This window comes from Solanum dulcamara, chromosome 4, assembly GCF_947179165.1.
Source record: "Solanum dulcamara chromosome 4, daSolDulc1.2, whole genome shotgun sequence".
In the NCBI taxonomy this organism is placed as follows: Eukaryota; Viridiplantae; Streptophyta; class Magnoliopsida; order Solanales; family Solanaceae; genus Solanum; species Solanum dulcamara.
In genome coordinates, this window is record NC_077240.1 from 8,190,628 (window position 1) to 8,206,619 (window position 15,992).

General features: G+C 33.4%; 1 protein-coding gene across 1 annotated transcript; it reads right to left on the reverse strand.

The window, feature by feature from the left end:
- Window positions 1-1,325: 1,325 nt before the first annotated feature.
- Window positions 1,326-7,744, reverse strand: LOC129885959 (disease resistance protein RPV1-like). Its single transcript, XM_055960458.1, has 5 exons — window positions 6,592-7,744; window positions 5,365-6,475; window positions 4,009-4,371; window positions 2,699-3,673; window positions 1,326-1,891 (listed from the first exon to the last, which is right to left on the reverse strand). Exons 1-5 carry the CDS (start codon window positions 7,119-7,121, stop codon window positions 1,376-1,378), a joined length of 3,495 nt encoding a protein of 1,164 aa, XP_055816433.1. The 5' UTR covers window positions 7,122-7,744; the 3' UTR covers window positions 1,326-1,375.
- Between the last annotated feature and the right edge of the window lie 8,248 nt (window positions 7,745-15,992).

The following is a 15,992-nucleotide window of genomic DNA, read 5'->3' on the forward strand; positions in this document are numbered from 1 at the left end:
TATTTTGTCCTTTTCAACTCCCCCAACACAAATCCACCCAAATTAATTTTAAAATTGATATTCATATTAAAATGTTAAATTCACTACAAAAAAATATTTTCCTACTAAAGAGAATTAAATCGTTAATAGTAAATTTTGAGGCCTTAAAAAATTTTAATAGTAAATTTTATGATTTTAATTTCATAAAATTAAAATTTACTTTTTATCAAGAATATTTTAGAATTTTGAATTAAATACTCAAATTTTATATTAATAAATAAAGTTTTTATTCAATATCCGATGTATTGCAAAGAAATGTCTAAATAGTGTACAAGAACAAAATAAGGCAACCCTTGTGCATATCTGTATATATTTAAGACCTATTATTATAATTTGATTTTAACACACCAATTTATTGAGACGCCTAATTGACTAGCTTCCCAGAACGACAATTATATGATGAATATCACAAACAACAAACTTATTTTTATTTCATAACAAACCACATAACATATATCTTCATCCAATATATAAGATCAATATTTATTTAATAATTTTGTGACATGTGCCAATATTACCTCACCTTTTGTGCCTGTTTCGGCGTCGTTATCTCTTCCAACAAAAAGTGATAGTTGCCGTTAAGGCGTTGGTTTATCTCCCGCCGAAAACTGTTTTGAATTTTGTGTCGTCGCTCTCTATTGCAGATTCGGTGTTGATTTTTCTTCCAGCGAAAGCAGTGTCGTTTTTGTTCCAGTGACGATTTCTCTTATATCGAAAGCAGTGTTGGTTTCTGTTTCGAATTCTCTTTCGGAGCGCTCTAATGCAATTTCCATTTCGGTGCTTTCTAATGTTCCACGGCTTCAGAATGGATTTGCCAACTGATGTGGTAGGCGTAGTTCAATTTGTTTTTCTCATCGGTTACATTCAAATTGGCACAATTAAAGCTCCGGTGATCCTTTCATTAACTATTCTCTTTCAAATGGTTAGAAACATACAATCTTACCTTACACTCGTTCGATCTGAAGTGCACTAAAGTTGTCGGTGCACTTCAAATTTTCATAGATGATTTGACTTCAAATATGCCAGTCGTCCTGCCAAACTACATTACTGAGATGGAAGTAACAACAATTATTGTAGCTGATTCTTTGGCACTAAATTCCGTTGTTATTGAGAACATAACGTAGACATTATTTTATCTATCATATGAGCTAATTAGAAATGCATGGACTTATCTTAGAAGTTGAGTATTTTATTCATTTTTGTTTAACTCATTTTCAATTGACTTATATTCGACTCGATCCGTTCATTTGCGAATCTTATCGTTAATAAAAGAAAAAAAATAAACAATTATAAATTCTAATATATTATACAGACATAATATTTGTACAAGAATTGTTCAAGTGCAAATGTAATAAGTACGTTGTTCATCACTAAAGTAGTTCCCCAATATGTTTTCAAATGGGTCGTTACTCTCATAATTCTCAGTTTGTTCATCAAGGTGGAAGATTTTAACACCAAGCTCCTTAAATTCAGCAAACTGTGGAGAGCCCATAACCTCAATAACATCTCCTTGTTGAAACAATTTCTCAACTTTCCAATAACTTAACCACATCATCCCACTTTGATGATCTTCTGCAAGGCCAAACCAAGCAGGATAAAGAGCCCAATTCAAATCTTTTGTCTGATTTCTAACCCAAATTGCTGGTCCATCGTACAAGCCAACGTTGGTGTATGCTTCTGGACATTTGTATACAAAGCAAATGCTCAAACCATTTATTACTCTATGACTATTGCCATTATTATTTGGTAATGTGCAATAGACATCGGCTGCATCTGTGAACTTGTAGCTGAACCAATTGGGTACGCTTTCACCAGGTAAAAATGTAGAGAAAACACCACGGTGGTACAATATCTGAAACATAATAGTATAATTATGTAATTAGTAATGTGCTTTGTTTAATTGATTAAACTTTTTAGATAAGATTGATCATATAATTCAACATATCAGAGTAAGCATGGGGTTCTAAGTTCAGATTAATCTCATTGCCACATAAATATAAAATAAAAATAGTGTTTGACCCATGAAAAAGATTCACACCGTCGCATATGAGGACGTATTGAAACAAAACTCATTTTATTTTCGATTTTTTCACGAGTTACTACTCGTCTTTTGAAAGAAAATGATCAATCCACAACTTCAATATGAGCAATTTGATATCATAGTCTTGTAAAGTATTTCTTGTCTCAATTTATGTGACATCTTTTGTTTTTCTAGATTCAAATTGGGTAAACTTTGACTAACATTTTGAAAGAAAAAAATTACAACTTATAGTACTTATCATATAACTTTTGAATTTTAAAATATTAAGTTGATCTATTTCAATTAAGATTAGTCAAATTGATTCTCAAAAAGCGAAAAATGTCATATAAATTGAGTCAGAGTGAGTATTAATATCAATAAGTTAGATAGTATTCCATCTGTTTCAATTTGTTTGTCTGATTTTGATTTAACACAGAATTTAAAAAAATAAAGAAGCATTTTCAAATTTTGTGGTTTTAAACTAAATATATGTAAATTGTACTAAAATGACTTTTAATTTTGTGATTTTAAACATGTTACGTGGAAAATTGAATTAAAAAGAAAAGCAAGAATAACAAATTGAAACAAAAGGAGCATTAATTAATGAATGGAAGTTAAAAGAGGGTAGGAGAGACAAACCTGTGGAGGTAACTTCTTAGGTGATAATGAAAATAAACTTGTTATGTCATCTTGTACAAAGCTTGGGTATTCATTTCTAATTCTTCCAGCATTGTACGCACGACCAAATACAAGAGAAACCATAGCACTTTTCATTATAGGTTCCAAATTTGATATTCCCATGTTGTCAAGCACTTGAGCATCAACATTTTCCAATGGCTCTAACTTGAACACACCTTCAACTTCAACAAGATTTATGCAATTTATATAACCTTCTACTGGATTCCCTTTTGCACAAGAACCTACTTTCTCCAATGATATACATCCATCAGCATTTACATCTGTAACATTCGATGGTAACCCTTCGAGGTACTTGATCTTTGTACAATACGCGATGTTAAGAGTTTTAAGCCTCGTAAGATTCTTGATGCTATCTGGTAAATTGTTAATAGGATTTCCTCCCAAATCTAGCCAGTCTAGTAAGGTCATAATGCCTAGATCAACCTTGCTAAAAGCATCAGGAGATAAATTGCATTTTGCAATGTTTAACACATGCAAAGACTTAGGAAAATGGATTTCTTGAATTTTTGGAGATAATATTTGGGATCTTCCTTTCCAGGCCCAAGACCATAAAGATGAATACCATGTCTGGGCCCCCAAATTGATCATAGAGATCCCATCAGCATAAAGTTCCTTTAGTGATGTCAATTTATCCAGCTCTGTTGGTAAATATTCAATGTTTGAGCAGCCTGAGATGTTAAGTGTCTCAAGACATTTTAATTCACAAATGCTATCTGGAAGACTCTTTAAGTTCTGGCAATCTTTAAGGTTCAGAATCATGAGTTTTTGCAAACATCCAATGGTGTTATGAACATTGATTAACTTAGTACAATGTTCAAGTATCAACTTTTCAAGATTGGGAAGGCCCGAGAAATCCGGAGTTGTGATGAGCTCATAGGAATGACCCAAATCCAGTATCTCTAGGTATGGGAGAAACTAATACATCAAAACAAAGAAAATAAAGTCATTTGTTAGCTACAAGTTGTAGTACGTAGAGTGTCAAAATTAGCCCATAAAAATATTAATTCGTCTAGACTTAGGTGGGTTGGGCTGGACACATACATTGGATATGACCTATGTTAGCCCATTTGAAAGATTAGCCCTATTCAGGAGGCTTATGAAGCCGCCCAACGTGATGCACACATCTTGACAAAAAACTCGTCTTTGAGCGGGTTATGATTCAACTCATTTTAACCTTAGCTCACCTAATCCGTCCTTTTGTCACCCCCAGTGATCGAGGATGAAAGAAAATGAATATATAGACAATTTACCTTATATCCGTTCCAAAGTAGTTTCAAGCTGCTGTATCGCATGTCAATAGAAACAACATTTCCCATTGGAAAATCATTTGGTATAAACTCCTCTGGGAATCCACTCCAACATAGCCATCTCAATCCCTTTGGGAAATTCTTGTAACTTCCATTCACTTGAACCTTGTTGAGTTGGAGAAATTTAAGCTTGTGCATTTTCTCAAAGGCATCACTTCTCACATCTTGTAAACTAGAATTGCCTTTTGTACTCCAAGCTGTAAAAAAACCAATTGCATTTTTTCTCACTGGTATTGAGGGACTTGGGTACTTTTCTTTCTTAATCATACGCATGTCAAGTACCATCCCTTGCACTGCCTTTGTTCCCTAATAGAAATTACAAGAAAAAAATTTTAAAAGAAGTTCCACATACAACAAAAATCTAGGTGATTTTCACCAGCTGTCTTACTTCAACTTGATGGACAGAGTTATTCGATATTTGTGCAATTCAAGAATAACATTGCATGTACCAGGTGGAACAGTCAAGGTGCAACATTTCACCAAAATATATACATTACTATATATACATTAAAAAATTAACTTAATATAAACAAGCGAAAAGTGTCTGATATACCCCTTAATTTGTCATTTAGAGTTGATATACTCATCACTATAAAAGTGGTTCACGTATACCCTTACCGTTAAACAAATGACCTACATATATCCTTTAATTTAAGGGAAGTGAATTTTTTTTTAAAATTTTTTAATTTTTTAAAAAAATCATGTAGGAGTATATATGTTCCTTTTCACACATAATTTTTTTTGACTTCTTTTATTATTATTATTTGAGTTTTTTATTCTAATTCTATTTATTTATTTCATTCTTCAGTATAAAAATACGAGGATAAAAGTATGACTGAAAAAAAAGAAAACAATTTAAAATTAATCATTTTTCGGATATATTTTAATTTATTTTTTGTATCTTTAAAAAAAATTGAGGGAGTTTATGATAAATTTTACAAGAAAGTTAGTGAAAAAAAATTTGACCATCAAATTAATAAATTCAAATCAGCCGTTGAATCAAAAAAACCAAAAAAATATGTGTAAGTTATATAATTATTTTTTAAAATCTATATTTTTAAAAATAAATTTAAAATTGATTTTTTTGCTTTCGTTAGAGAAAAATGATATATGTGAGCATCTATGTAACAATAAAGGTATATATGAACTATTTTTATAACGAGATTCTAAACGATAAAGTTGAGGGGTATATAAAACCCTTTCCCCCATAAACAATATGATTTTCCAAAGAAAACAAATCTTTGGACATAGTAAAAAAATTGAAAAAATATTCAAATAAGAACATGATAAATTACTTACTGTTTTCCCTCTTAGTACATTGTAGGAATCTGTGTGGTGCCAAAGCCTAGTACGCTTTCCAGGATCCACAGTTGCTTCTCTACGAACAATATCTCTTCCCATATCTCTTACTAATTGATGCATTCCTATCTCATTTACATATTCAATTGTCACTAAACATCTATCAATTAGATTTTGTATTCCCACAAGTGTGTAAAAGTCACATTTATCTAATATCCTAACTACAAAATCTTTTTTCATCCCCAGAAAGAAACAACAAAGATGAAGGAACAAATTCTGATCATGATCATCTTCCAACAATTCATAACTTAATCTCAATTTGTCAACAATTTTGTTTGTGGGAATTTCTCTCAACTTTTCTATTGCACTTTTCCATACATTTTTTGATTTTCCAGCCAACGAAGAACCAATAACTTGAAGAGCTAATGGAAGTCCTCTACACCATTCAATCACTTCCTCTGAGTACTCTTTGTAATAATCTTCACTTATTGGATTGTTTTCACCAAATGCATGAAAATTGAAGAGCTCATTTGCTTCAATTGTGTACAAAATTTCAACTTCATGTACCTCATGGCCTAATTGAGGTCTTAATATACTCTTGTGCCTAGTTGTCACAATTATTTTACTTCCAAGACCAAACCAATCTTTCATGCCAAATATTGCTTCAACCAAATCAGGCTCATCAACATCATCAAGAACAAGAAGAACTTTTCTATAACATAAAGCATTTCTTATCTTGATGATTCCTTCATCAACACATGATATTTTTACCTTTTCATTCTTTAGAAGGGTAGAAAGAAGTTGCTTTTGTAAAGTGATTAGACCATTAGGGAGTTTGGAAGTTTCTCTAATGTTTGCTAAGAAACAACTAATTTCGAAATATCCAAAGTTTAAATTGTAAACAAATTTGGCAAGTGTTGTCTTTCCAATTCCACCAATGCCACAAACTAGAAGTATCCCAATATTGTTGTTAGATCCATCTTGAACCCATGAATTAATGGGCCTGGCTCTACGATGTATTCCAATTGAACAAGAAGCAATATATAAAGCTGGACGACTTAGTCTTGTGCTGATAACGTTAATAATCTTCTTGATGAAAGTGGATTCATGCCTGAAATATCAAAACACCTTAAGATTTGAGATTCATAATATTATGAAAAGAAGATAGGTTACCTGCTATAACAAATAAAAATAACATGAGGATGTACATAAATAAAGATAACTTACTGATTTTCAAGTACCATTCCTGCCAAATCAACAGCTTGGCTAAGTGCGTCCTTCCATTTTTTTAACTTGACCTCCCAATACTCTTTTCCATTATTTTCATGTCTTTCACACTTGAAGAATTTTTCTTCGTGTCTATCTAATGCTTCTCCAAAACTTCCCTTGTGCTTCCTTAGATTGGAAGGATCAACATGGTAGAAAATAGGCAATATCATACATGCAAACTTCATTTTATGTTCAAGAATGTAAACAAGTTGATCCAAGCACCAACTAGAAGATGCATAATTTTGTGAGAATACAATGATACACATCTTTGATTCTTGTATTGCATTAAGCAACTGTGAATAAATGTCTTCTTCTCTTCTTGATTCATTATCACCACCTTCAAACGTGCGAAATCCAGCTTGATTTAAAGCTGTAGAGAGGTGATTTGTGAATTTTTTACCAGTGTCTTCACTTTTGAAACTCAAAAACACATTTGAATTTCCATAAGTGTTGAATGATTGATGATAAGTTAATTCTTTGGTGGCCATTGAACAAAATGTTGACCTATGTTAGCCACCAATATAATAGCAGCTAGCAATGAATTATGTGTTTCTTTAAATTGCCCTATTGTTGTATAGTATAGTAGGAGCTAGAATATAAGTTATAATTTTGTGAGAATAGTATGAGCTAGAAACTCTATTCGAAGAGGTTTCGGAATTTCATAGGCAGAATTTTTGTTGAAGACAGATGATAGATAGGGCAAGAGAAGGAAAACATCAACAGCAAAACAAAAAGGATGTTAAATTATAAGAGATTCTTCAATGAATCTAGCAAATCCCAAGTGGTAAAGCACAAAACCTGGAATGAGCGGTAGCAGCTCGCGGTGGTCATAATGGAAGAAATATATATTTTGGCTGCGGTGGTACAACTATCATTCATGGGTGGTGCTTGGTTGGGGTTTGTTAGTGGCTGAATTTTGTGGATCAGCCATAGGTTGAGTGTAAGTTTTTTGTATATTCCTTGGGGTTTGGGGAAATGAGTTATTTTTGTGCTTTTAGTTTCAGGTATTTTTTTTTGAGCATAGGGAACTGAGCAAAGTTTCTCAGTGAGATTCAAAAAGGATTGGAGTGGTGGGGAGGAAAGTAGTTTGAATAATCAAAGTGTACAGCTCATAGGAGGATTAGGAGGTTGAATATATTTATGAAAAACATACGTATATATATATATATATATAAATGTAGTAATTCTTGTTATGTATGATGGATCATGATTGTTTAGGCGGAATCCTCTCTTAAAGTTGATACTAATTTTCACTCTCACATCTTAATTAGACTTTATTTATTTTAGACACCTCATCTGAGTGTAATACACACAATAACTGTGCGTGAGAGCCTTATTTCGCTGTTTTTTTAAAAAATAATTCCTCCTTCTTCTCCATTTTTTAGCTACCATTTTCTAAGCTTAAATTTTTTCACAAAATCAAACCTTTCAGATTGGGTTTCAATGGGAGCGCTCTGTAAAATTCCATCATCGTTAGGTAAAATTCATCACAATATCAAGCTTCCGGCCTAAATTGTTCATTTTTACATCATTTGTCATGTTGATTATCCATCTTCTTGACGTTTTCCTCCATAACTTTGGACCTTGATTTTGTAATCTCATTGTCAATCCCTAGATTTGGTTCTTGTTTTCCTTTCATTGTTAATTAGCAATTGATTTTTTAAAAGTAAAGAAGAAAAAATTATGTTTTTATAAAATAAAATTTTCAAAATAATTTTTTTTGATAATATTTTTTGAGAAGACAATATGGGTGGGGAAGGAGTTGGGGTTGGGGTGGGTGGAGGTGGAGCAGACGACCTGATAGGACGGTGGAGGAGTTGGGGTTGGGCTGAGTGGAGGTGAAGTAGTGGAGAAAACAACTGGGTGGGGTGGGTGAAGAAGACGATTAGATGGGGGGTGAGTTTTTTCTTTTTTTCAAAAAGCACTTTTTTTTAAGTGATGAATTTCTTTTTTTTTAATTATTATTTGGATAAAAAATGTCACATGTCATCAAGTTAATGATCACTTTTCTTTCTACTTAAAAGTCATTATTTCAAAATTATTTTTGATATATATATATCACGTGTCTTTGTTTAATTGACCACTTTGACACATTATCGACAAGTATATTACATATACCTTGTATATTTGGATGATTGCCAAACAAGTGTCAAAATGACACGGCAAAATCTTGCATAAGGTGTCTAAAATAAATAAAATTTAATTAAGATATCTAAATAAAAATTAATACTAACTTTAACTTTAAAAGACCACCGATGAGTTCATCTAATAATAAAGTTGAGCGAAGGGAGAAGAAGTACGTGTCTTGTCATGTTCCACTGGTGGGGTTAGTGGTGTCATTTGGTTGCTTTTGTTTTGATAGCAGTAAAAGAAATAGTGGTAATTTGTTAGTATGAAAAGAGAAGAAAGCAGATAGATGCGCTGTGCTGGTCCTAGCTTGTCTGTCTTTACTCACTTTTGCCTACTGTCCCTTTTACTGTTTGGGAGTTGGCGTGGTTTTGTTAAAATGTCCCTCTCTTTCATTTGATTGATAGAGATTGGTTTTACAAAAAATGGGCTTGTCCTTTCTGCACCCTTAGTTTGGTCGTGTTAGATCGGCAAAGAATTTCTACGTTTCAAAACATTTGTTTTCATTTACCAGCTTTTGTGGCTACAATTTCTACCATCATTATAAAGGTTTTTGTTATCCAATTACATAAGTAAGGGTAAAAAAAACAGGTTTGTTATTTTTTGTAGAGTGGAACAGTGGATGTGGAAATGGAATAAAAATAAAAGTTAATGAGGGCAAGTTTGTCAATTGAAGGGATTTGGTGGGAAATCTTGTAAAAACTGTAGGAGAAAGTCAGTGCTTCTCTTTCTCTTTTACTGTGTGTCGTTCTCCTTTTATACTTAAAGTCGGATTTTCCTGTGTCTCTTACCTCATCCCATTCAATACCCGATTTCTGTTATCACCCTTTCCTATTTTACCCTCCATTTCTTCATTACTCTAATAAATATCTCATTATTCTTTTTCTAGAAAATTTTTCTTTAAAAAAACTCTTCAACTATTTTGAAACAGATTTTTCCTTAAACTATTCAAAATGAGATAATTTTTCCTTATATAATTAAATATTTTTTTACTTTAGCCTGATTTTGTAATTGATCATATTTTTTATAAGAAATATTCATTTGGGACTCTGCAGATCTTCTGTCTGAGTTAGCTCCTCCCGTCGGTCACATTCAAATTGGCACAATTTAAGTGCCTTTGAGTTCTCCCGTCGATCCTTCATTAACAACTCCCTTTCAAATGGTTCGAAATGCACGATCTTACCTTACACTCGCCCGATCTAAAGTTGTCCGTGCACTTCAGATTTTCACAAATGATTTGAGTTTAAATATGTTAGTCGTCATACGAAACCACATTACTGCGATGGGAACAACAACTACGATAGCCGATTCTTTCGCACTAACTATCGCTAGTGTTCATGTGATCGTAGGTATTGTTTTATCTTCGCCTATACCTAACTCAACACCATCTGATCTCATTAGAAATGCAGGAATTTACCTTCGATCGGCATACCGCCAAATTGATGGTGCAAATCAACAGATTACCCCTGGACCGAATGCCAATAATATGTTGTATTTGCATGATCAAATATTCAAATTGATATCAACAACAAACATTATCTAGTCTCTGTTCGAAAAATCTTTGGCAGAAGACACTAATGTTGTCTTTGCTGTTTTGGAAGGTGACATCGACCCTTTTTACCATAAATTTCTTGCTATAGGAGTTGTTGGGTTCTGTGTTATCTAGAGATTTCGACATTGCAGTTTAGGAGTATAAAGAATCATAAATACTAAGTCGTGGATATTCTTGATAGTAATTGCGTCTGGATTCCTCCCAACCTCAATTTTCAGTTTTTCAATTCTCTCCTTCTCTTCATTGTTCAATCGTTTTTCATCTTTTTCTCGCAACCTCAATTTTCAGTTTCTTTTCTTCTCTTTATTGTTCTTCTACTTCTTCACTTGTCAAAATTCACATCGATTCTATACTGCAAATCATAAGAACATGGAACACAATCTAGATCAGGAAACTGTAGCTCAAATTTCTAATGAAAATCGAGTTCCAAATCAAAACTCTACAGATGTGACTAGTGTATTTTACATGCATCCTTCTGAAAATGCTGGATCCGCAGTTGTTCTAGTAGTCTTCGATGGAACTGGATATCGTTCATGGAGACGAAGTGTTCTCCGAGCATTATCTATAAAGAACAAAACAGGCTTCATCATTGGTAAAATTGAGAAGCCACATCCAGACTCTACTACTTTTACACAATGGGAGAGATGTAATGCTATGGGGATATTCTCATTTAGATAGTGTTTATTCCCTATTCTATAGGAAGATTGGTGTTTCACTGGTTTTTGTTGTTGTCTATGTTGATGATGTGATATTAGCAGGTACTGATGGTACTGAGATTACTTCTCTAAAGAATTTCCTTCATGATCAGTTCAAGATAAAAAATTTGGAAAGGCTCCAGTATTTATTAGGATTGGAAATTCTCTACAAAGTCACCGGAGTTCTAATCACTCAAAGAAAATTTACCACAGATTTATTAAAGGACTTTGATTGTTTAGATTGCAGACCAGTACCATCACAAAGTTAATGAGGGTATCTTGCTGAAGGATCCTACACATTATAGGAAGCTAGTAGGCAAACTGAATTTCCTGACTAATACAAGAATGGACATAGCATTAAGTGTCCAACATCTTAGTCAATTTCTTCAGTCCCCCATGGAACCACACCTCCAAGTTGCTTACCATGTCTTGAGATACCTCAAGAATGATCCTTGCTTGGGAATATTTTTGTCCAACAGTCTAGATTGTACCATCACTGCATATTGTGACTCAGATTGGGCTGCATGTCCTGATTCTAGAAAGTCAGCTAGTGGTTATATTGTGATGATAGGAGATAGTCCTATATGCTGGAAGTCTAAAAAGCAAACAACTATCTCCTTGTCCTCAGCTGAAGTTGAATACAGAGCTATTAGAAAAGTGGTAGGAGAATTAGTGTAGATGGAGAGATTGTTGACTGAATTACATTTACCATGTAACCTACCTACATCTGTTTTTTGTGATAGCCAGGCAACAGTCCACATAGCCAAGAACCCTGTGTTCCATGAAAGAACAAATCACATAGAAGTGAATTGTCATTTTGTTAGAGAAAAGTTACAAGAAGGTCTCATAGTGCTCCATCATATTCCAACTGGTGATCAGCTGGCTGATGTTTTGACCGAAGCTTTATCACGCACCAAAGACTCCACTATTCTGCACGAGTTGGCAATGAGCTACTCACCTCCAACCTGGGGGGGGGGGGGTTAAGTTTATTATCAGTCATTAAACTTAAGTCAGTTGATGTTGATTTGCTGGCGTAGTTAGTTAGCATAATCAAATTAGTTAGTTGCAGTCAGATAGTCGGTTATTCATTGGGATTAGTGCTGTAATAGAATTAGTTAGATTGTTAGATATTTTTCTACTCTTGTACATCTATAAATACTGATCAGCAGTCATGAATGAATCACTTTTCATTCCCCAAATTACAGATTCTATAGTTTCTCTCTTCATGCTCTTAGTTGTTTGTTAATGGAGGTTGCTCAAGTTTTCACTAATGGAGAGTTGTAATTCTCCATAGATCTTCAATATCTCAACAATATACGATGATAAATTCTTTGTATCTAGACCCAATTCTAACTTGTACGAGAATCTTGAAATTTTCTAACCAATATTTTCTAATTAATTGACAATATATATCATGCACTTATTTATTTTTTATATTGTAATAGTATATCTTTATGTGGCTCTTAAAAGATTTTTAATATTCTTCCGCTTAAAATAAGTTTTCACGACTTATCCAAAAACTTTGATTAAGAATGAAGAAATTCGATCCTTAAGCTGCTGATGATCAGTGTACCTTTCGGCACTAGTGGAATTATTTTCTATTCCCAATGACTGAAAAGGCATTGTCATACGATGGTGGAGATTGGAGAATATATTCCTTACATGGAAAGTAATACAAATAAATATATTCACTTAATAATAAGAATAATAAGAAAATGTTCTATTTCTTTTGTTAGTCTTTTCCTTATCAATTACCTAATTAGTTTTGTGGCAACACAATTAATTAAAGATTTGAGGGTTGATCACTAGTCTTTTTGAAATTATAAAATATTAGGGTGTAATTATGTGTGCGGATTCACACATTCTTTAATTATTTGTACCATTCACGATTCATAGCTGGTTGAAATGAGAAAAAATTTCCACTTAGTTATGAGTGGTGATGATAATTTCACTACGATAAAAGAGATACTTAGTGATAAATTTTTTTAACGACAATTGAGTTAATGTCATTGCATTCAAAATCGCTAAAATCTTTAGTGGTTATAAATATATATATTTATTATTGCCACTAAATATAATATAGAGGCAATAAATCTTTTGTTTGTTGTAGTGTTTTGTGTGGGCCAAAATCAAAATTACTTTTTTATGTTCTCTGAAGATGGAACTTTCCACCCATGGTGGAGATTGGGGAATAAAGCTAGAACAATATGCAAAGTACTAATAAAGAGTATCTGATTTTTTTATTTATTCACTTTAATTTGTTTGATACTACTATATATAGTCAATATAATTGGTAACACTTGTAAGGATAGTAGGGTTCATGATGACAAAGGAACTTGCAAATTTACCAATGATTTAATTGATAATTAGTTTGTGTCTATTTCGAGAAATCAATACAGTTTATTTTATCTTGCACAGTACACATTTATATTTTTATGCGTGTGAGCTCGATCAATCCCTTTTTCTTACCTTTTATTAGACTCGAACAAGGACAACTATAGGATGAAATATTACAAATAATAAACTTATTTTATTCCAAAACAAACCACATAACATATATCCTCTTCCAGTACATCATACTAAAATGGAGAGGAAATTAAACCAGTTGACATGATCAATATATACTTATTTAGTAATTTTATGACACAAGCAGTCCACAGAATCATAATTATTTGTAGATCATATATTTTTTTGAAATAATATTTTAATTGTCGTTGTCCCACCAGAATTATAATTTGAGGTAATCCACAAGTTCCTTGTCAATTTGGAATGCTTTGGTGAGGACATCATCATTGATTGGTGGGTCTGAGCCAACTACTTTTTTTTTTACCCCCCATTTTGGAGGATTTATAGTGTTTCCACACTTCCCCTCCAGTGTGACTCGAACCCAGGACCTACCGATCGTGGGTGAGCCAACTACTGCATTTGCAATAGTGATGACTCCTGGATTTTGACTACTCAATCCAGAAAATGCAACAGCCTGAGTCTTTACCACGTTAAATTGAAAATGAATGAGACCTATTGAAAAAACAAACACATCTCCAGGATGTAAAATCTTGGTAAAGAGCTTGTTCTTCATATTTGGACCCGTATTCGAAAAGACAAAGCCAACGTAGAGTGTGCCCTCAAGGACAACAAGAATCTCAGTTCCTCTAGGATGTGTGTGTGGTGGGTTAAGACCATATGGTGCATAGTCAATACGAGCTAAAGAAATGCCTAGAGTGTTTAGTCCAGGTAAATTGACGATGTTCACAGTTTTCACAGAATTCTCAATGGGATTCAAATTGATTCAAATGAATGTGAAAAATGCCTTTCTCAATGGGTACTTGAAGGAGGAATCGTATGTCAATCAACCCCCGAGTTTTGAAAAACATCGATTAAGTAAATCATGTGCTAAAACTGAACACTGGGAGGACCTGATCGTCTCACTGGAAAGCTCCTACAAGGAGTCTGAGATACTTGTAGGGGACCTGGTCCTATTCTGTCCATCTAGTGATTTTTTTAACTATGCTGATGTAAATTTTGCAGGAGATCTGGTCAATAGAAAGCACCTCAGGAATGACTCATTTTTTTGGGTTTCCTCTATGATGTTTCGAGGCACAAAGAAGAACAAATTAATAGCTCATTTCATAGTTGAGGCAGAATATGTAGCAGTCGCATCATGTTGTGCTTAGATCCTATGAATCAAGCAACAACTTGAGAATTTTGGGATAGTTACCAACATTGTCAAACTCTCATGTGCCAACACTAGTACTGAACATGACCAAGAATCTAGTGCATCATAAGAGAACCAAGCACAATGATGTGAGACATCACTTTTGAGGGACAATATAGAGAAGAAAAATATTTGCGTGAAATCTTGCAAAACTAAAGACCAAGTAATAGACCTCTTCACAAAGGCTCTAAACAGGGATCAATACAAGAAACATAGGTTGAAGTTGGGGATGATCAACTTGAATTGACTCACCTGAGTTGATGCTATCAACCCTCTCATTGGCTATGATTAGAGAACAGGTATCCTTGTTAGTAATGTGTATCTTTTGGTTTAAATTTAATCTTATACCTTTTATAGGTATACACACATGGTGGACTAGCTAAGAAGAAAAGATGATAGGACAGACCCAAGGCAAGTATCCTTTAAAAGAGTTCAAGGGATAGATCAGGTCCTTCCTCAAAGGTTAGTACAAAGCTTATTGTTGTTTAGAATGCCTTTGAGATCTGTTCAAAAATGTCATGTATCTTTTCCCATATCTCTAATTCGTAGTCATATATCTTATAATGTCTCAGTCATTTTCTTTTAATTCATTCCTTGAAAACAACAATCCATATCTTTTCAGAACCTTAATTTTTGGCTTTTCAGTCATATTGTCTCCTTCCCTTAACTTCTCCCAAGACAACATTCATTCCTTCTAGGTCCCTTCAGTTCCTGATTTGGCTGTCTTTGATTCTCTATAAGAGATAGATCACTAGTCTCAACCTGATCCCGTTTCTACTAGTGCAACTGAGCATATGTTTGAGGGTGACCTATCAAAAAAATGAGGGGGAAATAGATCAAATATCTTAGCGGCTAAAAAGGAATTGATAGTTCAGACTTTGACTCAAATGAGTAATAATTCTAATGCACGAGATGATGACTGCAAAGGATGACAAACATAAATAAGCCTACGGTTATTTATTGAACAAGGTCTTTTTCCACTACAAGATAAAATTTAGCAAAAAGATTTTATGGATAGTGAAACAATCCTTCTTATTAACCACTCTCATTGAATGTGAGTATGTTAAGAGAAGAATGTGTAACAAATAAAAGTCCCAAGTGTCAAGACTTTGTGGAACAACAAGAGAAGTTAAAGGCAGATCTGGAGGAGATAGCCGCTGCAATGGCAAGGCGTGAGGTTGAAATTGCTAATTTGAAAGTCATCTTGCAGCACGGACAAAATCAGGGACCAGGTTGTGATGAGATTTTTTAGAACAAAAATGCTTATTTG